This window comes from Accipiter gentilis, chromosome 34, assembly GCF_929443795.1.
Source record: "Accipiter gentilis chromosome 34, bAccGen1.1, whole genome shotgun sequence".
NCBI lineage: Eukaryota > Metazoa > Chordata > Aves > Accipitriformes > Accipitridae > Astur > Astur gentilis.
The window spans coordinates 1,878,607-1,906,277 of record NC_064913.1 but is presented as its reverse complement, the minus strand read 5'-3'; the positions used below and the strand labels follow the sequence as shown (position 1 = coordinate 1,906,277).

Sequence of the window (27,671 nt, the reverse complement as noted above, 5' to 3'; positions counted from 1 at the left end):
CCCAAAGAATTATCATTTGCATCTTCTATAGTTTCTGCCTGTCACCGGCTATTACCGAATTACATCAGCTGGACAGCAGCTGCCAGTAATCAAACCAGGTTCCTCCTCCGCCTTGGCTTTTTGCATCACCCAATGGACACAAACCAACCAGCTCCTGGAGCAGGTTATCTTACATGCCTGCTCCCTTGCCCATTTTGGAGGTTAAAGTTGGGTTGATTTTATTTCCCAATAACCTTGGTATGAAATGGAGCAATAAAGAAAAAAACAGATTCTGTGCATTTAGGTGGGCAAATACTGCCAAAACCAAAATCTATCCCCACCTTGGACCAGAATATAGTGGTATCTGGCTATGCTTATTGTCAAGCAGAAACAACTGTATTCTCCTAAACTAACTTAATTCAAACATCATCTTCAGGAAGCAAACATACCCGCAAGCTCCCTAAGCCCTTCTTGAAAAACAAAGCAAACTCTTGGGTGGGAGTATTTGCTTATCCAGCAATGGGCCTGAGTTGTCATCTCCTCAGTCATCCATCCAAAACCAGACCATAATATTGTCATATTTTCCAGCCACTACAAGAAATGGTTCTTCTGGGTTTAAGGTCCTTATTGTTAGATCTTTGAGCAATTAAAAGCTTCACAGAAGCCCTTTGAACACGACTTCTAATCCACCCTGGCAATAATAAATGTTTATGTGTATTAAGCTAAACAGGCAATAAATCTTCATAGGATTGGAGTTTTAGTCAGATATAACTTCTATGTACAGAAAATCCACATGTAGACCTGTTTCATTTGTTTAACTGAATATTTTTCAGTGAATTTTCTGTGTGTCTGAAAATGAAAGCTCTATGCAAAATTTTTGCAGTGTTTTCAGTTTCACATTTAAATTGACTTCCTCTGGCTTCTTTCATTTTTAATCTGTTTTCTCCCTCTCTCCAGGTTCCTGTGGCAAAATAAGTGAGTGCCGAAAGGGAAAGAAAGAAAAAATTGTGAAGCGCGGGAAGAAAAGCAAAAGCAAAACCTAACACTTAAAAATTCAAGCTTTTGACACTATTTCAAAATCAATATTCAAAATGTGTTTGAAAAATGTTTTTTCCAGCTTTAAAGCAGCCAGTCATAATACTTTCTTGCCCTTCCATTCCCTGTATTCTCTTAGCTTGTCCAGGAAACTTTGTACTGAAGGAAAGCACAGAAACAATTCCAAGCAAAAGTCTTTGCAAGAAAACTCCATTCTTCTGTACAGGAGGAAGTTCACTGTTAAACAGAATGAAAAGAGTGGGTAGTGAAGACTGACACTGAGCTTCCTCCCTGGTCATCAGTGTGGGCTTTGATTTTTTTAGGGAAATCCCTACATTTGGGATGCACATTGTACAGAACAGCTAGCACCAGGGGTCATACATTCTAAACATACCACCTTTGAAGACATGCCTTCAAACTTTGACTTAAACTCATTAGTGAATCCTACTGAAGCCTGCAAGTTGGCACATCCAACTCCTCTCACCAGCTGCAACCCTTCTGAGTGACACAGAAGTGGGAATTGGCAGAGGCAGGGGCCAGCTCATTTCTTGCTTTCTCATGACCCATGGTAAGAGCATGCCCCATGAAGTTCAGTCTCAATAGTTCTTCATTGGGACTAAATTAATCCCAGCAATTTTAAGTATTCCCCATTTTCCACAGCTGCCTTATTATTATAATCTTCCTTCTTTGTGCCTTTTTAAGAGAGTAAGAACAGTGTACCTGAGCGCCCAGTGTAAGACATTTTGTTGCAAGATGGCCAGGTATGGCACAACAGTACTACCACACCTGGCATGATGTCTTTCCATGAAGCAAGTCTCAATTAACTGTGTAGAAAACCAGGATTTTTGCTTCAAAACATACTGTTCCACATGGTTCTGATAACACCAAGGACTCTGAACACTCAGAAAACTTTAGCAATATTGATACACGTCCTGAAAATTCATTAGTCTAGAATTTAAATCCGCTTTCTTTTTCTAATCTGTTCCGTTTAAGCTCGCAGGAATTGTTCTCCAGATTTGGAGACAACAGACTTCTTTCCAGATACAGTTCTGAGACTAGAAACTTTTATTTCAGTAAAAGGTCAGAAAATGTAACTGTATAATAACAATTCTAGGAGCAAGGATTTGAGGAAAAACACCAGTTGCAGTCATGAGAGCTGGCAGCAAAACATTTTTGCTATTTTTTTTGGGTGCAACTGCAACACCTTGATACATCAACGTTGATTAGAGCCAACTGCATCACATCCTGAAACACATCTTTGAAAAATGAATGCCCAGTATGATTATTTTTTCTTACAGTCACATCATTTCTAATGTTTTCTTAAAAGCTCCGGCTTCTCAAATTACATATACTCATGAGAATCATGGGGTTTCATTTCTCATGATAAGGTGATGGAAATCTAATAGAACAAATTCAAGCAGTTAGAGACCAGCCAAGAGAAATTTTGCTGTAACTTGCATCTCATCAGCTGTACAGGGCAGAAGGGAGGAGAGGCAGGGGAGCAGCCACAGGACTGAGGAATGGCCCGAGCTGCCGGCGTGACACAGAGCAGAAAAATCCTGGGATGTACTGTGTGAAGTACCACGGTGGGCAGGGAGAGGTATTTTTCATGCTGTACATATCCCCGGCAGTACCACAACCAGAATGCCATCCACAGCTCCAACAAAGCTGAACTCAAGCTAGAACAGGTGCAGAGACCTAGTAGGATGGGAATGGGGAATCAGTTTTACTGATGAGACAAATATAGCTTAATAGGGATAGCCTAGCAAAAGAAAGGCTGAGGGGGATATGATTACACTTTATAAATACATGCCCAAATACCAGCAAGGCTGAAGAATCATTCAAACTATAAGACAATGTTGGCACAAGAACAAATAGCATGAAAAAAGTCATCAACTGTTTTAAGCTAAAAGCACATTTCTAACCATTAGAGAAATAGTGGTTTGTAACAGTCTTCCAACAGCAGCAGTAGGTGCTAGTAAGCTAACTATTTTTATAGCAGAAAAATAGTAAATTTATGTAAAGGATTTTGTGACATATTATCTGCTGTAATTGTGGGTGTCCCTGAGGCTCTACGCTCCTCAAAAGGTTCTGGTTGTCATGGTTGGAAGGTAGAAAAGAAATATGTAAATGTAAACACTGAAAGCTGAGATCCATGAAGACAATTAAACAAAAGTAAACAGGTAACTTTTTTTTTTTAATCTCCTGAGTTTATGTGGCTTGAATCTGGCTTTTTGATATATAGGGTGCTCATGGCTCAAGCACTGATACCCAAGTCAGTTGCAACAGAGAGTTGAATGAACTCCAGTGAGAGGAAAAAAGTGAGCCTTTGTTTATTGCTTGTTGCCCTTCCTTTGCAGCATGCTCCCTGTCTCTCCAACCTGCCCATCTACAGAGAGGCTGGCTCATGAGGATTTCCTCAGCTTTGGCCAAAAGGGGAGTTTGCCTGCCCAACACTGCCAGACCCACCTCAGCCAAGGGAAAACCACAAAAGTGGGAACCAAGAGTCTTATCTTGATCCTCTGCTACAGCCAGGGATGGATTATGTGCCTGGTCAGAACATCCCAGGTGCCTGTTAGGCCATAGTTTCATCAGAGGAGAAAAAAACCCATTTGTACCTCCTCAAAGCCCGATCACAGCCAACTCTCTCCCATTTCTAATCTTGCCCACGTGAGCCCACCCCAGAGCCACCTTTCTGGCAAGCAAGCCAAGCGGCTTCTGCCAGGTGGGGAGAGGTTTCTGCTTCACATCCTTCAAAGGCAGAGGCACACTCGCCTTCAGCTCGATTTCACACACATTTCATTCACGGGCTCTGAAAAAGCTACCAGCATCGCTGCTCCCACACAATAGATCATAAATAACTGCATGGGTAAGTATTTCACTGCAGGCCCTTTGAGTGCAACCCTGTAACTCCTGTAGAGTCATTGGCCATAAAGAAAATTCGTCTGAGTCAGTACCAGAGGAAGGAGGAAGCTTGGGGTTGAAAGGTATCTGCTGTAAGAAGGCATCAGCGTGCCTTTCTGGCAGCTCTGCCTGCATTGATTTGCTGCAGGCAATTCTCAGTCAACATACGAAGAGCACTGGCAGGAGCTGCCTCCTAATTATAAATCATTTAGTCAATCAAAATATAGCTCCTCAGCTACGCAAAGATCTCATTTCTTCTCAAGAGCCTTACATGGAAAGAAAAATGGAAATGCTGTAGCAGGAGGAGGGAAAAACTTTGCTTTAAAAGTGACAAAACCCGAAAGCTTCAGGATCCCATTTGTGGTGTAACTTACAGCAACTTAGGTACTTGTCAAAGCTAATTAAGACAGGCCATCTGCAACCGCTTACGATTGGAAACATTCCCCCCCACCCCGTGCCAGCGGTACAGTGTGTGACAGCCTCCTCACATCCCACCCTGACAAGCGCTAAGCTGCTTTGCCTGACGCTGCCTGTCCCGGGGTAGGGACCACCTCCCTCCTCCCGCAGCCTGACAGCGCGTTACCTCAGCGTTACCGTCACCCTTCGGTCCCGCCATGCAGGAGAGGACAGGGCAAGGGTCCCTGCCCTGCACGCACCGTGGGGACAGCAGGGGAGCAGGGCCCCTGCCAGCCTCGCACAGCCCGCTCTCAGGCCAGCTCCCACCGGCAGGCTGGCAGACCTTGCTGGGTTACCCTACGGCAGCGACTTCGCCTTCAAAGCACCGTAACCAGCAGTTCGCTGCCTTTGGCGAGCGGTTTGCAGGCGGAGCTGCGGGCAGTGACGGGCTAGCTGGGGAGGAATGAGGCCTGCCGGCCCACCCCAAGATGGCGGGCAGATGGGTGCTGGCAGGCCTGCGAGGAGGCTGTGGAGGAGCAGGTCCGGCCGGGCAAAGCAGCTCACAGGACCAACACCCGGGCAAATGGCAGCCCAGCGTGCAGTGCCCTTGAGACACAAGGGGTTAGTTTCTCCTTAGCAATGCTGCTTTTTTTTTTTAAGTCCCTGAAGTGTTCTTTGTAGCCTGAGGGAGCCAGAAGGGAGGAGCCAGAGGCCCTGGCCACCGGCCTGCAGGGTAGGCAGGGCCCCCGGGCCAGGGCTGTACTGGACAAAGCTGTCCCTGCGCAGACCTTTGGAAAGGTCTTTCAAATCTTCGAGGCCATTTTGGAAGTGCCACTGTTGGATGTGACAAGTAGAGGGATGTTTAGAAATCCATTTTTTATTCTAGCTGCCGGCTTTACAAACTCTGCCTTGGCCTCAGGATTTCTTTCTCAGCTGAAGTTTATCAAACCAGCCTAACCGCGCAGACTCAGGCTTTAATCTGAAAGGAGAAATTTCAGTTGCCAAGCAGGGTAAGCTACAAAACAGCTCTCCCATTGGTGAAAGTCCGCTTTGGAAAACATGACAAGGACCACCTGTCTTTGGGGTGACATTCGCCTCCCGCTCACCGAGCACCCTCAGCCTCCAGCAGGAAAGCCGAGGTTCGCACCGCACATCCTGCCGGTGAAACGGGGACTCCAGCAGTGAGGGTTGGCTTTGACGTGTGGGTAACGCAAAGATATTGGGTTGATACCAAACCTTCAAAGAGGCAAAGGGAAAACGAAGCCACATCTCTTTCCTTTGTAAAGCACTACAAAGAATGCCTGCAAAGTTTTTGGGTTTTGTTTTTCAAAGAATCATATATATATATATGTACGCATATACATACATACATATATATATATGTTGTACACACACGCACATTCTTTGATTTTAGGTCCTACTCATCTGTCAGGAGATATTAGAGTAGATCTCTATACCTAGATGGCTTGAGCAAAGTACATTTGTAGTGCCTGCAAGCACCCCACACACTTGGGGAAAAGACAAATAAAAATTAGATGTGGAATTTTTACTGCCACACTGAAGCTGAAATAAAAATCTTAATATTACCTCTTTATTCAGATCATTTTTATTAAATTAAAGAGGTCTTATTAAATGAATCAATACTATACTTGAAAACTGAGTTTGCCAAAAGTCTTCATAATACAATTGTCAGTTGCTTTGCTTTTCTGCTTGGTGGACACTTCACTCACCCATTATGTTTAATCAAGGTTTAATACTTCACTGCAATGCTTTGCATTTAGACAGTCTTACATGAACTCTGGGGGTGCTATGCACGGGGCACTGTCAGGTCAGATGGTCTCTGAATGAGAACCTCTGGTTTTCCCAGCGCTGATGTTAGTTATAAAGTAATACTTCACTGTGTGCAGCTACTCCAGACAGTATCCTTAGGTACGTAAGGTATGCATGGTCATGTCCAGCTTGCAGACAACCAAACCAAAGCAAAGCAATGAAAACACAGTCTATAAAAAAGGGAAAACAGTTCCCAGCCTGTTAGCAGGAACACTGCATTTGCCACCTCTCAGGGTGTTATGTAGAGCTCCCAGCCCAAGAACTTCTCAGCAGAACCTCTCCCTAGCTCCAGCTATATACCAAACTTTCTCCAAAAACATGTCATGACCTTGCTTTTGTAGTCTCTTCCCCCCACCTCCCCTGCCAAAAAGATGGACATAAGCCATTTCATTCTGCAGCACTTGGCATGTCTGCTGAACTTCATGCAGAAGTTAAACAACAAGGTTAACGGCTGGTGTGGAGACTAGAATGCAGAAGCTGGAGGTGAATGTGCATACCTTGCCTTTGGAGTTTGGTACTAACCTAGACTGTCTGTTTATTGTTGGGGAAAAAGCTAAAGAAACATTATTTTTGCATATCCCAAAAGCGCTCGATAAGTCAGCAGAGATCCAAGAATCACCACAGCCAGAGGCTGGAAAGCACTTCTTAAAAACAAACAAATGAACAAGCAAACAAACAACAGACAAAACCAAATAGGGAAAACGACACAGAGAAACCCCAGTTCCAAGAGCTGCAGACAATTTCTGTGAAGGAACAGAAACCAGTTCCATCAATGCCACTTTTACTCTGCTCTAGCATATCTGATGGCTGGGAGATGTCTAGTACCACGTACTCAAGACAAAGACAAGGAATGTTCTTCCTTTCAGGAACATTAAAATATGAAACACGAGACTATGCTAGCAGTATAAGTGCATTATAAATCACATTTTTTAAAGAAATGCATAATAATGTTTTAAAAGTTCTAGCTACAGAAAAGACCCTTTAATGTCATCCTTTAATTATTAGCACAGAGTATAAAACGACAGGCTCTCAAAGGAAAGTATTTTTCCACTGAAATAAAAGCTTATCAGTGGTTTTCAGACTTTCCCAATCTCAACTGGATATTGCCGAAATTCTTGAACCTTCACTGAACCCAGGAAAGATCATGCTTACCTCAAACTTCGCCCTATTCATCTTACAGGTATCTTTTTTTCCCTCTAAATGCCAGATCCTGACCATAGGCAGCCCTATCCAGATACTTCCCTTAATATTTACCTGCTTTTTCATTCTCAAGTCCTGAGGAAGAGTAAAATTCATGCTGGATCTTTCAGTAAGTACATCTTAAAAAATGGGACAAGATGGTATTTTTAAGAAAAGCAGCAGCACCTAGACATGAATAACATGGTACCTGATCACTTCTTGCATTCTTTACTTGCTTTGCTGTAAAAACAAGAGAGGCACAGCTGACATCTGAAGGAAGCCACAGTTTCTTCACAAAAGTACATGCCGTGGAGATAACGGCAAATACAGACCGTCATTCAGGGTGGGATTCAGAGGCCCCCATTTTAGGCAGGGGTCTGAGCCCTCTGTCAGAAACCAGGGAGGGAGCAGGGCTGGCAGAGGGCAACACAGTTTCCCCACCAGCTACCGGGAGACTCAGCAAATGGCACAGGCCAAAACCCAGCTTCCAGACAACTGAAATCAGGCAAGGTGGCCCCTACCCTTCTTCAAATGAAAAAACAGATGTGACAGAAGCATACAAGAGCTGGCAAGAGGGATAGATGGCTGGAGGAGAGGGTGAGAGACAGATGAGAAGGAAAAGAGAGCTGTAAAAAAAGCTAAAATAACTGGGGAAAAAAAAAGGTCTTTGTCCTCAGAAGAACACAGTAATTAACAAATAGGCTTTAATCCACAAAGATGTAATTTTTGGCTTGCTGCAATTTGGGGCTGTAAACTATGTTTATCTATATTTAATCTTGATGGGTTTTGTGCTTTGGAATCTCCCAACTATACTGAAAAGGAGACACTACAGTTAAAATCCCTTGATTTCAGCCTGGGCTCACCTGAATCAGCAAGCTTTCCAGTGAAACTGCTCTGGCTGTACATTGACATTGCCAAGAAGAGAATGTGGCCAATTACTCACAAGACAGTTCTGCGCTGAACAGTGAAACTACTCTGGATGTATATGTGAACAGAATTTAGCTCCATCTAGCCTACCAGCTTTGTGTAGTACGTTCTCATTATCCTGGGACTTCATGGAGTCTGACAAGTTCTGAAAATTCAGCCTGGCTCAAAGATCACTGCACAAATGCGGGCTTTTTAAAAGCAGTCTTAAGAATACACACTGCACCTTTCTTGATCAAGTATTTCTTATAAAAACAGATCTATTGTTATTTAAAAAAATCTTTTAAAAACCACAAAAAAAAAATTAAAACACCCATACAGACAAAATTCCTGCCACAGATGTTTTCTCTCAAGTATGGGGCAAATAAAAATACAAAATATATTACTTTCTAAGTCCTGAGAAGAACTTCAGAAATCTCAGGGCAAAAGCAGCCTTTGGGCAATATTGAAGGCTGTCAAGACACATAAAGCAGCAGAAAAGTCATCCTCCAGCAATGGGTTATTACTGTATACAGATACCAGTAAGCGTGCTGGGGGACAAAGGCACTGCTGGCACTGACTTCAGCAGGCTACGAGAAGGCCTTTCCACATTTAAGAAATGCCAGCACTCCACAGGCTCTCTTTACGACCAGAAAGAAACCCAAACTACAGTGGAAAGAAGTAAAGTAGGACATAAAATTTTATTCTGAAATGATCTCTGGCCACAACAATAAAATGTAACAAATATCACTAGAACAGTCTTAACTCCTGTCATCAGCTGTACAATACATACAGTATCATAAAACTGGCCACTAGGATTAAAACCCACTACAACATCTTTAATGTTAAGTGGCAACAGCAGCATCTCACAGAAAGTTATACATACATATATACACAGTCCACATTCAATCGTTTTTCACGTTTTCAGTACACACAGTTGCAGCATATTACAGTCACGTGTCTAAGTCGTTGCCCAATAAAAACCCAAGCTACTGCTTAGACGTAATTGTAGCAGTTGAACTGAGTAATTACAATTTGTAGCAGAGATGTACAAGCTCCTAAAAACAATAATTCACAAATGTTGTTTTATTTAAATGCTACCATAGCATTAAACTGGGCAATATTCTAATCTTTGCTGACTGGAAAAAGAGTTCTTTTTGTACTTATCACAAGTAGTATTGATGGAAAAAAAATACTAAAAAAATGGAGAGCATTAAATAATGCACACCTTTTCCTAAAGATTCTAATATTGCCCGATGCTACTTATGTCTAAAGTGTTTTCAACTTTCCCATGAAGTCATTTATAACTCCAAACCACCCACCAAGTTAAAAGTGGCTTAAGTGCCTTGCACCCAAATTGTAAAAATCCCTGGCTACCTTTATAAGAGCCAGGCACATATAAAAGGAATGCACTTTGGTTCATACCAAATGCCCTGGGATTAAATCACACTATAAAACTAAAGAGTTTGAGGTAAATTTTTACAAATACAGTTGATTTCCGTCGAGTGTCACCATAACAAAAATGTATTTAAAAAAAAAAAATCAATTTGATGTTAAAGTACAACCAATGAGGAAGGGCCATCTTTAACCCCTTAATGAGACGTACTACAAGAACAGAGTGTCCTCTCCAACCTAGCAGTGTGATTGCCTTATTGTTTCTATTAAGGCCTCAATCATCTACAGGATGTTTTAAGACAGGTATAGCATTTAAAAATAGATTTCATCCCTACTATCCAGTATTCAAAGGGTTAAAGAGGCCAAGATGCATGCCCTACAAACCGGCATTTGTAACAAAGGCACATTGTTAACACCAAGGGCACAATCCATCCTCTATTGTTAATCTACACATCTTGCATCACTCTGTTGTTCCAATACACTTAAGTGGTAATGAACACTCCAGTGGTGCAAGAAACTGAGCCAAGTGAGACTGCAACCAAAGACAACGCTGTGCTATTACTAAATCTGAAAATAGCTCAGACACCCCCAGACAATGGTAACATGTGAGACTAAGCACTGTTTCCAAGCCAACTTCTACTAGCCTAATTATCAGAGCCCTTAGAATAAAATCACATCAAAGCAAGAAGCAACGTCCTTTCCCTTCCTCCCTCCTTCTTTACAGGTATAAATAAGCTACAATAAAAAGCAGCTACATCACTTCAAAACCTTGATGTAGTTGCTCCTTTAGTATAGAGGAAGTTCCACTGTATCTGGGTTAAAAAAATAGCTCTGCACACTGTATTTTGGCCTTAAAGTTTCCGGTAGCATTTATGAAGAAGGTGGATCATAAATGCATTATTGGCATTAAGAACGTGTTACATGAAAAAGAAAATTTAGTGGTTTTAGCCCATTAATGACCCATGAACATTATGAATGTTTTCACCTTAAATTGCCATGAAAGGCAGGAACATGTATCAATGCTCCCTTTAAAATATACGAAGGGAGGCGATTCTTCTTCCGCCCCTAACATAAGCATCCCTATATCTTAACTTTTGCAGGAAGAGTTAAGGTAGAAAGTAGTGGTAAAGCCAAGTAGGTGGTGGAGGAAGTAGTTTCCCAGTCACTGTAGAAAAATACACAGTATTGTATTCCCACAGTCACGAGAGCCAGTTAATTTTATATGAAAATTAATATATCTCTTTTCCAGACTTAGAATTTACTGACCGTAACTTACTGGATATTCATATTCCAAAAGCCACTTTTCTTAGCTGTATTACTCTATTTCATTTTTAACATGATTTCATACATGTTTACATATTGCACTTACACACATTGTATAAAGTTGTGAACATTTAACACTAAATAATTTAATTTGACTAGAGGCAGGAAACGATCTCTTTTTTAAAAAAAAAGTAAGAAAAATGGTTGATTGATGCTCTAATTTTTACAGTTATCAATCAACAAATACCATCCTCTACTCAGAAATTATTTTTGGAGCTTCTTTAGGTGTTGAGTTTTTGGCAAGAAGTTAAGTGATATGTTTCCTGAGAATTCCGTCATTTTGCATTTATATCCCTCCCCCAGTCTTACATTAAGTTAAAAAAACAAACAAACAAACAATAAAATTAAGCTTAAGTGGTAAAGTAATGAATATGGAGAACTTAACCGGAAACTTTCTTGGCCTCTCAGGGGACCATGCTTTAAGTATTTTTCATAATTTGTACACGTAACTCAGAAAAATCTGTGCATATAAATGTTGCTTATAGTACAGTTATTGAGGTTTAATGCAATCCATTCTAGTATGTCTTGTTCTAACATCCATAAACCCTTCTAGATTATGTTCTACTTTGTTTAAAATTCCCTTTTCATATGTTTTATACATCCAATGTAGACCACAGTCATTGTACGTGATGAGATACTGATCCTGGATTTCAAATGGTTCCTGTTGAAAACATGCTACAACACGTGAATATTTCTCTCATAGGTCTAGATACTATTCCTCAGTAAAGACCATCTTTCTTCCATTAATGCAGTTAAAAGTAAAAAAGAAAAACCAAGCATTAGCACACACACACGTGAACAAATCTACACATCTCTAACTGTTCCTTCAAAGGTAATTTTCAGCTACAAATGCCAAAGATTAAATCAAATTCCAACCATTTCACTTTCCTTTGATAATTCTCCCTTATTAGAAAACATCTAGGATGTGCCTGCCAACTGAAAAGCTTTCCACTGAGGATCTTTCCACCTACAGTTATGCTGTGTAAGGTGAAGTATTTTTCTACAGAAAGAAATGTAGTAACATAGTGTTTGCCCCTACATGCAGATGTGATCTGAAGTATAAATGTACCAGAGAAGTCACAGTCGCTCAGACTAATGTTGTCAGAAGAAATAAAAGCAATCTGTGAAATCCATGTAGCATAACAGTCTGGAAGTTACAGTATAAAACTGACAGAATGAGCACTTCTGCCTATGCAATTTAGGGAGACCAAGCTGCACATTAGAAAAGAAAACGGGGGGGGGGGGGGGGGGAGATGGGGAGAGATGGGGAAGAGAAGCCCACTGCGAATGCTCAACGTTATATACCTGAAATGAAGTCCAGAACATTTTGCTTTACCAACTCATCAGTTGCTTCCAGATTTAGAGGAACAGACATACTCCCATCTTCATTCTTTCTGAGACTGCCCGTTCCTCTCGCTCTACCACATGGCATGCAAGGTAAGAGAGTCATTTTAGCCCTGGTAGTTCTTATTTTTTGCATTATATTTAAATGCTCATTTTAAGCAAAAACGATTAATTTTAAATAGAGAAAGCATTCCACAGGAGGTGACTGTATCATTAGTGATACCACTACTTTCTCTGGGCTACCATACAGAAAACGACAATGTAACATGCTGGCTTAACTGTATTTCTTTGAGTGTTCTCCCTGGAGTCCAGTCAGGCATAGGTGTAAGTGTTTGCAGAATCAAGACCCATACCCATAAAATCCAAAAGGTAAAGTCTTACCAATTTACCCCAGGTGAAACCTAATATGAACCATGGAAGAGAAAGGTTAATAATACCTTTGACACCACGCTGCAATGCATGACAGTCATGTTGTAACCAGTGGCCTGCCACTGATGTTTATTACTGTGTCACACTAGTTACAGTAAGGCTAATTGTACTGTAGAAGACAAACATTTTAAAAAATAAGTATAAAAACTTAAAGCATTGTCCCCATGTTTTTATAAAAACAAAATCAACATTTCTTACATTTAAAATGAGTGCTGAAAGATACAAATGAATAAAGTTATTGAGCAAATAAAAATGTATATCTGAGCTACTTTTTCATACAAATAAGGCTCAGCCACATTGTATCTCTCATATTAACAGCATTGGGTTTTTCAAACTCAGCTAACGAGTTTTGGCAACACTGTTCTTTGCTGAATATTCCCATTGGCATCTGTCATCTGTGCCAAATTAGTCCTCAGTTTTGAAGCTGAGCTTGAAGTCGGAGGTAACTTGGAAATCGACGTTATAGCACCAGTGCTCTCTGTAATTCTCTTCGCTGAGGCCTTTTCCCCTGTTGGAGGCTTTGGCAACCGTCTCCTTAGCCAGGGATGCCGCAAAGCCTGGCTGGGTGTCATACGGATAGCAGGATCCCATTCTAAACACTGTTTTAAGAAGTCAAGGAACAGGGGATCATCACATCCCTTTAATGCATTACCCCATTCTCTGCTCTCTGGTGGGCCACGTAGTTTTCCCCTCCGAGAGCGTCCACCATTAAGTATTACAGAGCCATCAGACAAGGTTGTGATGCTGCAGTAGCGGGGATAACCCTTAGAGCTCACGAAGTTTTTGGCTCGCTTGGATGAATCTAAGAGTTTTGGAGAAGGCATGCCCAATAGCTCAATCATACAAGCCAGCTGGTCTCCTTCATCTTCTCCAGGTAAAAGTGGATAACCGGTGAGAAGCTCTGCTAGAATACAGCCCAAGCTCCACATATCTATGGGCATCCCGTAACGAGCACCAAGGATGACTTCAGGTGCACGGTAAAAACGTGACTGAATGTAAGTGTAGACACGCTGATGCTCATAACAACTTGAGCCAAAATCAATCACTTTAATACCACTTCTACCCTGTTGCTTCAACAGAATGTTCTCAGGTTTAAGGTCACAGTGAATGATTCTGTTTTTGTGCAAAGCATCCAAGCACTGTAAAATTGAGTGGGCAAACTTGCGGACCAAAGGCAGGCTAAAGCCCTGAAACTTGTTTTTCTTTATTAATTCATACAGGTTCATGCTCAGCAATTCAAATGTCATGCAGATATGGCTGCGGAATGTGAAGTTTTCCAACATGTGAATAACATTCATGTTGTTATCCTTATCTTGTTTCCGGAGATGCTCCAGGATCTTAATTTCTTCCGCAGCTTGGCGGTGGAAACGTTTTTCATTTCTCACCATTTTTAGTGCCACATGCTGATGCATCTTGTGATCGTAGGCCTTCACCACCTGCCCAAAGCTTCCCTTCCCTATAACTTTCAGGACTTCATACCTGTACGCAATATGATCATGGGGTACTTGTATATAAGACCCTTGGTCATCATCATACCCGCAATTGTTTGAGCCACCAATCACACCTTGCCGCTTCTTTGCATTTGGACCCAAAAAGTATATTTCGGGGTAGCTGAAAATCTCATGATGCTCAAAAGCTGTTAACTTTTGCATGTATTGCTTCATTGCCTGCTCTGGTGTCATAACAGAGGCTTTCACCTTCCCTGTTCCATCTGTAGATTTTAAAGAGCTGGAGCTCCCTTGTCGTCTGTGAGCACTCTCTGACTGTCTGTCCTGAACCACTGGCAATCCAGATTTGCCTAGCGCTGTAAGTCCATTTGGCTGTGTCGTCAGAACTGTCCTCTTGTTACTATTATCTTCGAACAGCTGCTGAACCTGGATTTGTCCGTGGCTACCAACATGGAGGTGCTCATTCATTGTGTGCTTACTGCCTCCAACCTAAAATCGAAAATAAATACATACCCAGTTAACAAGAAAGGCATGAACTCTATGCTTCACTATTCATTCTGCAACCCACCATCCTGCCTAAATCACCTCAAAACTAAGTATTTTCTTAGCAGTCAGTTGTTGACAGATAATCTAAAAAACACAGCACATATACTGTGATACTGCTAGATGCTATTAAATTTTCCAGACCCTTGTTTCTCAAATACCACTTTCATGACTCTCTAAAATGTTTGCAACAAGGTAATCATGGATGTGCTACCATGATAAGCTAACAGTTCCCCCAAGGAATCTTCAAGGCAACAGTCCTGTAACATCAAGAAGTATGCTTGAGGGGCGTTAGACTTTACAGGACATAGTAGCAGTTTTATTGATGCTGGAGATCAATATATAATGCCTGCTAGAACTCACATGGCTTAGGCTCTCCTAGTCACCTGTTCCCAGAAATCAAGATTTCAACTTGTTCCTAAATTTGCTGTATATCAAAAGCTCAAGATATACAATTTTAAGCAATAAGAAATGTGCTGTGACACGCACAAAGAGGAAAAGAACCCGCACATTTCTGAAGTTCAAGAGATGCCATTTACTGCTTGCAATTCAGACAGTCACTATTCAGCATAGCATTCAGATCAATGAAGCATAATCATATCCTTTAGCACTTCCCCAAACCAGTCTTATAATAACTTTTAACCATGATGAGATTTCAGGCCTGATGCAGACTTGAGTGGAAAGAAAATCTTTGCCTTGAATATAGAAGTGACTTTATTTTAAAGGGATGGAAAAAAGGATTACTGAAGTAGAAGATAATTAGTTTGTCTTCTGCCTGGTCTTACACAAACGTGGGAAGAATTCCCCTGCTGTCTCTCCAGATGATTCACCAGTCTTAATATTTATGCCAAGTTACTAACCAAAAGTTCACCGATACTGTCACAGACAGATGATCAAGCCAGGGTTGAGAGCACTTTTAATCCGAACCTTATTTTTTCCAGGCAGCTAAGGATAACACATTCCCTGTTCACTTAAGGTTGCTGAAATTAAATCAGAAAATGACAGTTGTGTGCTGTGATATGAGGCAATGAAATCTGTGCTGCAATCGCAGAAGTGCTTCCTAATGAGAAAACCAGGATATGCAACACAGACTCTAGCATACTTTGTGCTTCTGTTAATATCAGTCTGATATGGCAGAAGCATGTTTTTGTAAATCCAGTAACTTGTTCCCAAGGAGCAGCCAGCTGAACATCAGCTTCACCTTTGGATAATATTTTGAAATTTGCAGTTCTGAAACTCACACAACGTAAGAACAAGAGCTCTCTGGATTGCTTCTGCAGAGTTCACTCTCTTCCGATTCCACTTTGACTCATGTCGAATAAGTGGTCCATTTTATTTTGTCATTGCAGTTTGACTGTGCATGTTTATTTGCAGAGCAATTCGGGCTCACACTATCAAATTTGATTGATCTCACAGAAAGCGTTACCACACAACTGCAATTCAGAGCAAAGACATTTGTAACACTGAAGCTCAGTGAAGATATACAGGATATTGACAGTAATTCCCTTCCTAGTTTGATGTCTCAAAAGCACCAGGAATTAAACCATCAAGGGAACTTAACGAGCCTATTGTGCCTACTGGGAATTCCTTCAGGTCAAGTTTGAAGCACACTGCAGTAGCAGTTTCCTGAAGGTTGCCCTGATCCTCTATATAAACAGCAGTTACTGAAAAAAAAAAAAAATTCTGCCCCAAGAGCTGCTAAATGACGCATCTCAGAAGAAACAGATCTAGTTAGTAAGATGTGTCAGAGGTTCAGCACATGCAGTATTGAGGAACTGCGTAATTAAGAAATGCACAATGAAGCAGCAGAGTAACTGTACAGATTACAAGTACTCGAGCTAGGAAATTCCAGGTACAAACATTTCTTCTGCAGCACTGGTTGAACAACAAAGCAGAACATATCTGGACAAACTGGTAGTAGACAATACTAACATACAGACAATAAGGAAGAAAAAGCATAGCAGAGAAAACCATCTTTAAGAATTTCTTAACCCAAGTACTCATTGCCACAGTTCACATTTGAATTTACTTTTTTTTTTTCACCTGAGTCACCTGTTTTCAGAGTTAACTGTTTTCTGCCCTTCCTAAGCACTGCTTGTTTCAGTAGAGGTACTGGGGAATTCTTCAAACTTCAATTATTTGCTTTGTACCAGGATTTGGAAAAAACCCAAATATTTATCCACTCTCAACAGGGACTAAAGAGTTCTCTTTCCTAAAAGCATGTTTGTAAACACATTCTAAAGTGTAAACTATGTAGCTCTGCTTCCTGCACCTTCAGGCAGCCTCATGGTTTCTCTTGCTGCTCACAGGTTGGCTTTTTTTCCAAGCAGCAGAAAGAAATCACCAGCATTATCCCAGCTTCACCCCAAATCCAAAGTGACCGGTTTTGCCAGTTTCAGTCAGCTGCTACTTGAGAATGCAAATGCAGATGCAGACAGTAGCACTGGTTTTCTTTGTGGAAGAAAAGGCACCAAATTAGCACAAGCTCTATTCCAAAACCTGTGGCAGAGAAGAGAGCTCACTCTTCTTTCCAAAACCCCAACAGGAGTTTCAGAGCTATCAGACACATCACAACCACGAAGTCAAAATGAAAAATGGACTTTCCTCATCTCAGGGTACTGCCTGCACAAGAATCACCACCTCTTCTACTTCCAGCCTGGATGAGCGCTGGATTCTCACCAGCCCTTTGCTCTGCCTATCTACTTCTGGCTACTGGGTGTCTGAGACTGCTGTCAAGTTCAGGCTTGCACTGCTTACAAGCTCCACAGGCTTCACCAGTGACGCTCTAAGTTCTCTGAACCACAGCTAATGGGCTTGGGAAGCTACAGAGGACTACAGCCGCCTTAGCCCAGTACCACCAAACTGTTCACAGTACACAGAAGCTTCATCACCCTTTCATTCAAAACCGTAAGCCTGAGCGGTTTGTAAGGCAGCTCCCTTTTGCTTCTACAAATGGGCCTGCAAATTCCAGAACCAACAATCTACACAGCTGTCAACCTGCATGCACTTATGCAGCTTACTTATTACATATTTTACTGCCTGCACTCAGACCCATCCACACCTTCAAAGATTTATGTATTTTTATAGCACACATCTTCAAAAAACTTAGTGATGTACACATTTCTCCATAAAACATACTGAAATAACAGGTAAGCTTGAACTCAAAGAACTAATCTTTCCAAATCTTCTGGCAACATCAATTACTAAACAGCAAATGTTACAATGGGTTTCTTTCCTCTCTCAGTAGTTTTTCATAACTCCAAAATCAATGCTATAATTTTGCTTTAAGCTTGGTTTGCTCAGTTTATGGAAGTTGATGGCTATGCCGAAAACCTAACCTTTGAAGTAGAGACACCAGGCAAAACAAAACAAAACAAGCCAACCACTTTTTGGCGGCGGGGCGGGGGGGGGGGGGGGAGTGTTTGGGGTTTTTTTTTTTTTTTTCACAAATGGGTTTAGGGAAAGAAGTAGAACAGTAACTTAGGGTACCTAGACTACAGACCTGTAACAACACAGAAGTAGCATAAAACTGAGTCCACCCTGCTAACAATAAGGCAAACTGACTGACAATTCCTTTGCAGTAACACTCAGCCAATGCAATGCTCTGTTCCAAGACCTTCTACAAGACTATGACTATAGGACTGAACACCACAGGAGCATATACCTCTTGTCAAATGTATCTTCCAAAAGCATCAAGACATTATGTAGTTGTACCACATTCCATCTTTGCAAAAGTCACTTGGTGTGATACTAGCACCCTATAAAACTACCCAAGACAGACACACCTTCAGCTATATGTTATCATTTTATTTTGAGCAAAACCCCAGAAAGAAAGATTTTTATGTCAATCAGAATCTAAAAAGGTTTATAAAATTAATCTTAATAATAAAGCAATCATGATGGCCTGCTGAAATACACACAGGAAAAAGATGTCTTTATCTGCTATTACTTTGCATAGATGAGGACAAGGGAGAAACTGTGTTCCAAACTAGTAACCTAATTAAAGAACAAATGTTACACTATATACGCCTTTCTTTACAGCATTTCTAGGCATGCCAATTTCAGCCCTACTGTGTCTAACATGCTAGAGGCATAGGGTATCAGGTGTGGCACGCTTCACTGCCTATTTTGTTGACTACAGCCTGAGCAAATGTACAAAAGGCCTTTTTTTCCTTGATAAATGAATTCAACAGCATTCCTCTGTTCAGAACTAAAAATAGCTGCTAATTAGCAGGATAACAATAATGCAGGATTATCAGAATGGTTTTCAGTATGTGTTTTATACACCAAAAAAGACTAAGCCCTTGTGCTAAAGAGCTTGTAGCTCAACAACAGCTGTAGAAAAAAACACACTGTTTAGATTTTTTGCTGCTGTCATATCCGGTCCCTATAAGCTTTTTTTTTAAAAAAAGTTAACTTGACTTTATATACCAAATATTTTCACAGACACAACTATGCTTCAGCAGTGATACTGATTCGTAAACTTTTTTCCTCCAGTCAGGACTATGCAGGTGCAGTAACGGTGAATACTTCTGGGACACCCTGCATGTATTACGCATGTTCAAACCAAAAAGGACAGTCAGTGCACCCTAAATTGAACCCTTCAGGTAAGCTGAAGTGCACACATGAGAGATGCATCCAGATGTACAGCAATCCCCAAAGCACAGCCACCAACTGTTGGAACCCAAATTTCAGAGATCCCCCCCTTAAAAGTTAAGATAGCTTCATATTCCTCTTAGACACAAGTTTTATGTAGAAGAAGAAACATCCAAAGAAATCTAGACAAAGAAAAGTCCAGGTCATGACTGTATAGTTATTTCCACTCAAACGTGACAGCATTTCTGTGGCAATTCATTACATGAAAACACCACAATAGGAAGGTATTTTCTTTGGTTTTACCTGCTTTAAAGCAGCTGCCCACAATAAAAAATTGTAGCACATGACCCACCAGATCTTCAGGTTAGAAAAGTCCAGGAATCTCTGTTCCATTATAAGGTAAATTGATTTTTAAAAAAATTTTAAATATAAATTTTTGAAGATTAAGACTGAATAACCGATGCAAAAGTACATGGACAGACATTCATCCCTCATGGCAAAAGAAAACAGACTTGCTATAGGGAAATCTTAGAAAGGGCTTGAAGAGGGAGGGCACTGAATCATGCACTGTAAATGGGTTGTTGTTACAGTACTGGACAGGAGGAGAAAAAGATTAAGACTGCTTTACTGCAAGAGAAACAGGAAGAGTGCAGAATGCAGGGATGTGTGCCAAATAAGAAAGAACAGAGATGGAGGTAGGCAGAAGACAGAGACAAGAGTCTGGGAGAGGGACTCACAGACGGGTGGGGATTTACACAAGCAGAGCAGCAGGCAAACAAGATAATCTCTACTGCACTGTGTCAAGTGGATGTAAGAACATCATAATGAAACAGGAGAGAGTGAATGGAAAAAGGTTCCAGTCACCAAGGCAAGAACTTAAGGCATCAAAAGAGGAAGCAATGACTTTGGAGAGGAAAATGAAGAGGACAAGGGGCTGGAAATGAGTTCATGTTTTCTACCATAAGCCAAAAAGATACTCAGGGATGGAAGCAGATACGAATAAGCCTAGGATGAAGCCACAATTTTTTAAAAAATAAACAAAACCTTTCCCTGGTACAATACGAAACAGCCTGCTTAGCAACAAAGGTTGCTGTGATTGCAGAGACTGCAGCCAAAACCTCTGCCCTGTTACACGAAGCCTGTGTAAAACAGCATCTTCCCCGCTTCTACCCATGCTACTACATTCTACCAAACAACGAAACTTCACTTGAAAGTAGCAGACCACAGTTTCACTTAGAGGCTGGATCATACAACTCACTACTGCAAGAAATATGACAGGTAGTGGACTAATTCTCTGTCTGAATTAAAAGAAAAACATTTTAGCTTAAACAAAAACCTATCTTCAATATCAGTCTCTCTTTCACAACTAGTGTATATACAATGCACATGCTTACATCCAGCCACCGGCATGTTCAGCCACTTAATGAAACTATACGTTCTTAAATTTGAAACACAAAGAGAGATACCCTCGATTTTTAGCTATTACAGAAGTCACATAGATACAGCAGGGATGAAAACACAATAAGGAAATGAACACAAAGAAGGAAAATGGTTTAAGAAAACTGAAATGTTCAATTTTGAATAGGTCCGACTGGAGGAAGTAGCAGGATGCAAAACCAATGGTTTCAGTCAGTGTCAGCTGAGGTCAGAAGGCCTGAAGTTTATAGAAAGATCACATGAACAGATATAGCCCTTTTTTTTAAGGTTAAAATTCAGCATTAGGATGTCACATCTGTTCCTTACCACAAAAAGTTATGTTAGCCAACCACAAAATAACCGCCTACAAAATTCAGAAAGGCACTATGAGGTATTTCTGTAATAGTACCCAAGGCTAAATAAATACTGTAGAGTAGGCTGTGTATTGCAAAGGCAAGTCAGCGTCTGCAACAGTCAGAATCTAGAGGGACATGAAACACAGCAATATAATGCTTGATCATCCCTGTGTGCTTCCATAAGTATTTCATCTCTATGTATATATACATACACATGCATATGTGCTATATATAAACATATGCATACATACACAATGATTTATGTATAAAAACACTCGAAACACAGAAATGTAACACCTGAACACGCCTCACATGCTTTCATAAAGACTACAAGTATCTACATATATATGCACAGACACTATATATAATACACACACACATAAATCTATGTATAAAAATACCAAAGTTCCGTACTTCCAAAATTAGTAAGTACTCCCAGATACATAGCTGGACCACCACGCTTTCACAAATCCTAAATTAAGTCTGGCCTCTGTTACATGTGGGCCCCTGTTATTTGTGGGCCTACCTGTACGTGCAGTTTCATGATCAGTGTCCAGGCTGTTTGTACTATATTCCTCCTTTTCTGTTTTTATGAAAAAACTAAGCTGCTGCCCCAACTCTAATATCAACCAGCACTTAACTGGTATACAAATGTGAAAAAATTGGCCTTTGATACTAAAGAACAATTCAGACATATACCCTAGCCACATAAATATACAATGATGTTGATCTCAAGTATGCAGCTCCACCTTGAATTTGCAGAATATTCATCACTCCTTTTGAGAATATTCTACATATACTGACTTTTTTTTATTTAAGCCAATTCTTTCAATACATGGATTTGAATAAGATGCTTTTACCCCTGAAGCTACATAGAAAGTCACTGAAACACTAATATCTAAATGCATAGTTTCACCTTCCACTAGCCCATAATCACATTACCATTTAAAGCTCTGCCATATGTTTACAAAGATAGTATGTGAGCATCCATGAAGAACTCATTAATTCTAAGAAAAGTATGCCATCAATGCCTTTCAGGATCAGTATGAAATCTTTCATAATTTAAAAGGAAATGTATGCAATAAAAATTTCAGATATTTAGTGTTAACGTGACAGCATATAGACCCCTCTCTGTACTCTATCACGCCTTCAGGACAGAGATACCCTCTCTCATCCATATATAGTGGCATACTTGGGAAGTTTCATTCCTAGTAGATTAACTAGGAGTGGGAGATAATGTGAGATATCACAGAACTGGAAAATAACGTCCTTTTCATGCCATCAGTGCTTATTTCTTTAGGTAAACTACTGCAGCAATAAAGTCGGATTCATCCAATCATTGTCCCCAAGTACAGCGACAGCTATTTCTGGGGAAGACAGCCATCGGCCTGAGCTAATCAGACATGTAAGGGGAGACCAGCCTTCATTTTTCACCACAGTTCATGCGACCCTTTAATCACAGTGACTAACCTCATTGCCAAAATAATGCCATCTCAAAAAATGCATTTACCAGAACAGCTCCTCTGTGTGAGTGTGGAAGATCGAATTTGTCACTGAAAATGAGACACAAAACCAGACTGACGGGGGGGGGGGGGGGGGGGGGAAGAAAGCTGCTTCTCCGTGCAGTCACAGGGTCCCAGCCTCACAACAAACACGCACGTACGCGATCGGAGTCTGCAGAAATTTAAACGCGCTTCGCTGAAACACCAACCGCCCCCTTAGGCGGGATGGGACACCCACGGCTGGGGGGCCGGGGAGGGGAGCTCTGCCCTCTCCCACCCCGGGGTGCCCGTGAAGGGCTTGGTCCCGCCGCGGGGGTCACCCGGAGAAAGGAGAGCGGCGGCGGCGGAGCGGCAAGACCCCGGGGCCGACCTCCCCCCCTCCCCAACCCCTTTCATCCCCCCCCTCCCCGTGCCCGGGCTCACCGTGTGGGAGGCGTTGCTGGCCCTGAGCGGCGGCAATGCGAGGGGCGACGGCGGGCCGGTCCCAGCTCCTGCCCGGGAGACCCCGGCTCCAGTACCCGGGGAAGACTGCAGCGAACGGCCGCTGTCCCCTGCCCTGCCTGCGGAGAGCAGAGGGGGTGAGCGCGGAGGGCAGCCGGCACCGCCGACCGTCTTGCTTCAGGCAGAAGCCATTAAAAACTAATCACCGCCGCGGCGCACACACACACACACACACACACACACGCACCGATCCGGCTAATAGCGCGGGCGGGCCGTGCTCGCCCGGCTAAACCTTTCATCCGAGATTAACCCGCCACCGGCAGGCGCCTAACCGGGAGAACAAGCCGGCTCTGCCCCGCACACGTCTCGGGGCTGGACGGCCGCCCGGTTCCCCCCCCCTCCACTCCTCGCCCCGCTCCCCTCCCCGGCTCCCCGAGCCGTCTGGCCCGGCGAAATGCCGGCGCCGCCGGGGACCCGCCAGGAGTTCGCCAAGTCTGCGGCGGGGAGGGGAGACGAGCACGACGGGCCCCCCCCTGTCAAAAGCGGCCGCTCGGGCAAAAGCAGCGATTCCCAATTTTTTCCTGCGTCGTCTCCCTAAAGTGATTTCTCACCACCACCACCACCACCCCCCCCAATCACCCCCACCTCCTTCCCCGAGGCGAACTCCCCACCCCGCACCACAACAATACGCTGGAACCCAACACGCAGCCCGTCTGTGTGTGTGTCCCCCCCGCGCTCGGTTACCGGGGCGGGGGGGTGGATCATTGTTCCGACAAGCACGGCCCCGCTGCGGCGGCAGCTGCGGGGCGGCCGAGCCTCCTTCTCCCCCCCTTGTCCCCCCCCCCTTCCCCGCCGCCCGACCCGACCCGACCCGGCCCGGCCCGGCCGGGGTATCTGAGGAAGCTCTCAGCGATCGCGGCGGCCCTCTCCTTACCGGCTGGGTAGGCAGCACCAGCGGCGGCGCTAGCCGAGGGTTTTCTGGTTAACATGGCCGCTGGAGAGGAGGGAGAGGAAAAGGCATGTCAGGGTGGCTCTCCTCCGCTGCTCCTCGGCCTCTCCGGCCGGCGGCTGCCTCTCTTCTCCGATCAGCTACACCCAGAGCCAGACGCGTCCTCCGCTGCATCCCCCCGGCCCCGGGCCGGCCGGACAGACCCTCCAACGGCCCGCCGTCGCCTCCCGCCGCCGCAGCAGCAGCACCAGCCGCAGCAGCAGCAGCAGCAGCAGCCGCCGCGCCGCCGCCGCAGCAGCAGCCCCCGGCCCAAGCTCATCACCTCCCCCGCCCCCGCCCCGGTCGCCCCGGTCCCCTCACACGGAGGAGGGGGGCAAGCAGAAGGCGGCCGGACAGGGCCCTCCTCCTGGCGCGGCGGAACGGGGACAAACAGCGGACTGGCGGGGCAGTCCCCGCCCCGTCGGCCGCTTCTCCTCCCTCCGTCCCTCCCTGCCGCCCCCCCCCCCCCCTTCCCCTCCGCTCCCCCCCCTACCCCACTCGAGCACCCCGGGCACCCGCCCGTTCCCTCAGCGCGGCGCGGCGTGAGGAGCGCGGCCCGGGCCCGCCCAACGGCCGCCTCGCGCGGGGCCGTTCGTCAGCCCGCCCCGGGGGTCACAGCCATCTTGGCCGCCGGCGGGCAACCGCGCCTGTCCCCCCTCAGTCTGTCACCGGCCTCTGCGGGGCAGGGGCGGGTCGGCCATCTCCTCCTCCTCCTCCTCCTCCTCCTCCTCCTCCCCGCCCGACCCGACCCGAGCCGCTGTGTGTGCGGAGGGGAGGGGGGCGATACCGGCGGGGAAATCGGTGTGGGGAACGGGGGGTGTACGGGGACGGGAGGGACATGTGTGAGAGAAGTCGGGGCTCAGGCGGCGGGGGTCACTTATGTCAGACTGGAGGGGCAAAGATGGCACCGGGGGGGGCGGAAGGATAAATAAGTTGAAACGTCTAATGGGGTGGAAACTTTGAAACATGGCAGGGAGGGAAGGGAGCTTGTGGGGTCGTGAGTGCCTCAAGCTAGAACCAGGGAAATGGGGGGGGGGGGGGGGGGCGGCATTACTGGCCTTGTTTTCGAAACCGTACAACATGCTTTGTGGAGTACAATGCTTTGAATTCCTGGTTTGTCACTTTGAACGTCACTGGAGCCAAAAATAGATAACCGAACATTTGCTCAGCTTGGGACAGCGTTGAAATGAACTCTCGTACCTACGCTCAACCCTTTTTGAAGTCTGTGCAGACCACGCATATTTTCCTTTTTGAAACAGCTGGTAGATGTGTAGACAGACCGCCCTTCATCCTCTTCCACAGAAAAAGACAGGAAAATAAATCTCGCCCTGCTGCCAGAGAGAAAGACTTTGCCTCTTCCAGTGCCACAGATACATGCATAAACAAAGACATTTCCGGTACCGCCACAAAGAAATAAACAATTTCCCTAACCCCTCCTGTCATGCAGAGAAAACAATCATACCTTCTTCTGCCCACGCCCACCTAATCTTTTCCCTTCAGTGTAGCAGAAAGAAAGCTTTGTCTTCCTCAATATCCCCCCAGATGTCCACAGGCACTCCCAACGTCCCTTCCCCTTGGCTGCCAGGTGTATAAATGCTGGCTTCTGACTACTCTCAGTATTTTCCCATCATTTTCACAGGCAGTGCATATGCACATCAAAGCTATCTGAATATCAAACGCTGTGATAATATTAGTGTTCTTTGTGAGACACCTTAAATGTTTCAGGAATGGCAAGAAAAAGATACTTTTCTAGTTAGTCTAAGGAGGGGAAGGGGGAAGGAGCTTGTTCGCATTCAAGCTAGATAAGAAAAACTGAAGTTGGTATCAGTCTTTTCGGAGGGCTTGCAGGAGATCTTGCTTCATCTTAAATGGTGTGTCTTCTGTGACTGTCAAAGTCACAGGTGGCTTTGTGCATCTTATGGGGTTAGTTACACCAAAATGTCGAGACCAGAGAAAGCCCGTTATGTCCTGTTGCAACCCCTTTCCAGCCAGGTACACCATTCATGACATGCCTTCCACAGTTTGTTCAAACAATTTTGGACCACTATGAATACTATGTGAAAAACGGAGTTAGTCTATCACATAGTAAACAATCTTTTAATTAAGTCAGTGGCAACACATTACATTGGTACCTGTCCAGCTATTCCCTCTCTAAAACTCTGCATTGTAAGCTTCCAGTATTAGTCTTTAAGCCTTGGAGTGGTCTTGGGCCTGCCTAGCTGCCTCTCTTTCTCTCTCTCTGTCTCTTTTTCCATCCGCAATCCATCCTGGCGTCTGCTGTCAAGGATAGTGCCTGATGGAGTCTGAAGTGGAACTCGATGAGGGCAAGCCCATCTTGATTCCTTCTGAATGCAATACAAGAAACTTCAATTTAAAAGCCTCTTTCATGCAGGATTTAGGTTGATAAAGAGGAGGAACATGGCTGCAAATAGCAATGCCTTTAACAGCCTCCTTCAAAATCATAGTTGCAGATCTACAAAGAAAAGAGGAAAGCAAAGCCTAAACACTCAAAGACAAAGCAAAGATTAATTCTTTCACGCCAAGTGTTACACTCAGGAATCTGAACTATTCCCATGGAGTGGTGACAAAACTTTCTGATACTGGCCAGCTGAACATATCAGCACTTTCCAGACTAGTACTAGACAAGATGAGATCAACAGATTTCAGTTCCCAGGACAGAAACAAGTATTAGGCACCTGACAGGAGAAAGTGTACGGTGCTCAGAAATTAGAGAGAAAAATGAATCAGGGTTTCTTGATCCCTTTTCCTGCTCCCTCAGCTTTTATTACCCAAAAGGATGTATGAGCCTGTAATGACAGAAGATTAATCTTCCCTTTCATGCAAACAAATCTACTGAGTGTTCATGAGTGTCAGGCTACTTAGAATCATAGAAGCTTAGAACAGTTTGGGTTGGAAGGGACCTTTAAAGGTCATCTTGTCCAACCACCACCTGCAATGAGCAGGGACATCTGCAACTAGATCAGGTTGCTCAGAGCCCCGTCCAGCCTGACCTGGAATGTTGCCAGGGATGGGGCATCTACCACCTCTCTGGCCAGCCTGTGACAGTGTCTCACCACCCTCATCGTAAAAAATTTCTTCCTTATATCTAAATCTTCCTTCCTTTAGTTTAAAACCATTACCCCTTGTCCTGTTGCAACAGGCCCCGCTAAAAAGTTTCTTCCCATCTTTCTTCTAAGCCCCCTTTAGGTACTGGCAGGCTGCTCTAAGGTCTCCCCAGAGCCTTCTCTTCTCCGGGCTGAACAACCCCCATTCTCTCAGCCTGTCCTCATAGGAGAGGTGTTCCATCCCTCCGATCATTTTTGCAACCCTCCTCTGGACCCACTCCAACAGGACCACCAAGTACTTGCAAGGAGCTTGTAAGGTAGTGTCATCAAAGCACTTGTTTTTAAGAGAAATATCTGAAAACTTTCTTTCCAGATGGGTATCCAAACAGGCCTGCAGACTGGAAAGTGCCAACTCAGGGGGACACAGGCAGTACCAGTTGTGCACCACAGTGGCCACCAAAGGAAGGCGGTGAAGAGGTCAGCAGCTGCAGGTGCAGGTGGGATCAGCAGGTGTGCTTGCTGCAGCTATCTTGAAGAGGCTTAGACTGGGCTGTTACAGATACCATCCTCCTGTGATAAACTGTACAAAGTGTTCTAGA

The 27,671-nt window shown here is 43.8% G+C and overlaps 1 protein-coding gene across 2 annotated transcripts; it reads right to left on the bottom strand.

Annotated features, from left to right (window-relative positions):
- Positions 1–8,918: 8,918 nt before the first annotated feature.
- DYRK2 (dual specificity tyrosine phosphorylation regulated kinase 2) lies at positions 8,919–24,287 on the bottom strand. 2 transcript variants are annotated; one of them, XM_049792232.1, is made up of 3 exons: positions 23,954–24,287; positions 23,002–23,138; positions 8,919–14,654 (listed from the first exon to the last, which is right to left on the bottom strand). In XM_049792232.1, the coding sequence occupies exons 1-3, from the start codon at positions 24,006–24,008 to the stop codon at positions 13,053–13,055; spliced, it is 1,794 nt and encodes a 597-aa protein (XP_049648189.1). In that variant the 5' UTR covers positions 24,009–24,287; the 3' UTR covers positions 8,919–13,052. The 2 variants fall into 2 exon arrangements, with proteins under 2 accessions (XP_049648189.1, XP_049648190.1); XM_049792233.1 differs by lacking the exon at positions 23,002–23,138.
- Positions 24,288–27,671: the final 3,384 nt, after the last annotated feature.

Bases quoted from the DNA above. Each gene is read 5' to 3' on its own strand.
- DYRK2 (XM_049792232.1), bottom strand. From the start codon at position 24,008: ATGTTAACCAGAAAACCCTCGGCTAGCGCCGCCGCTGGTGCTGCCTAC. The intron at 23,139-23,953 runs GTAAGGAGAGGG...TGCTCTCCGCAG, and splicing joins TGGTGCTGCCTACCCAGCCG to GCAGGGCAGGGGACAGCGGC. The intron at 14,655-23,001 runs GTGAGCCCGGGC...TTTCGATTTTAG, and splicing joins CCAGCAACGCCTCCCACACG to GTTGGAGGCAGTAAGCACAC.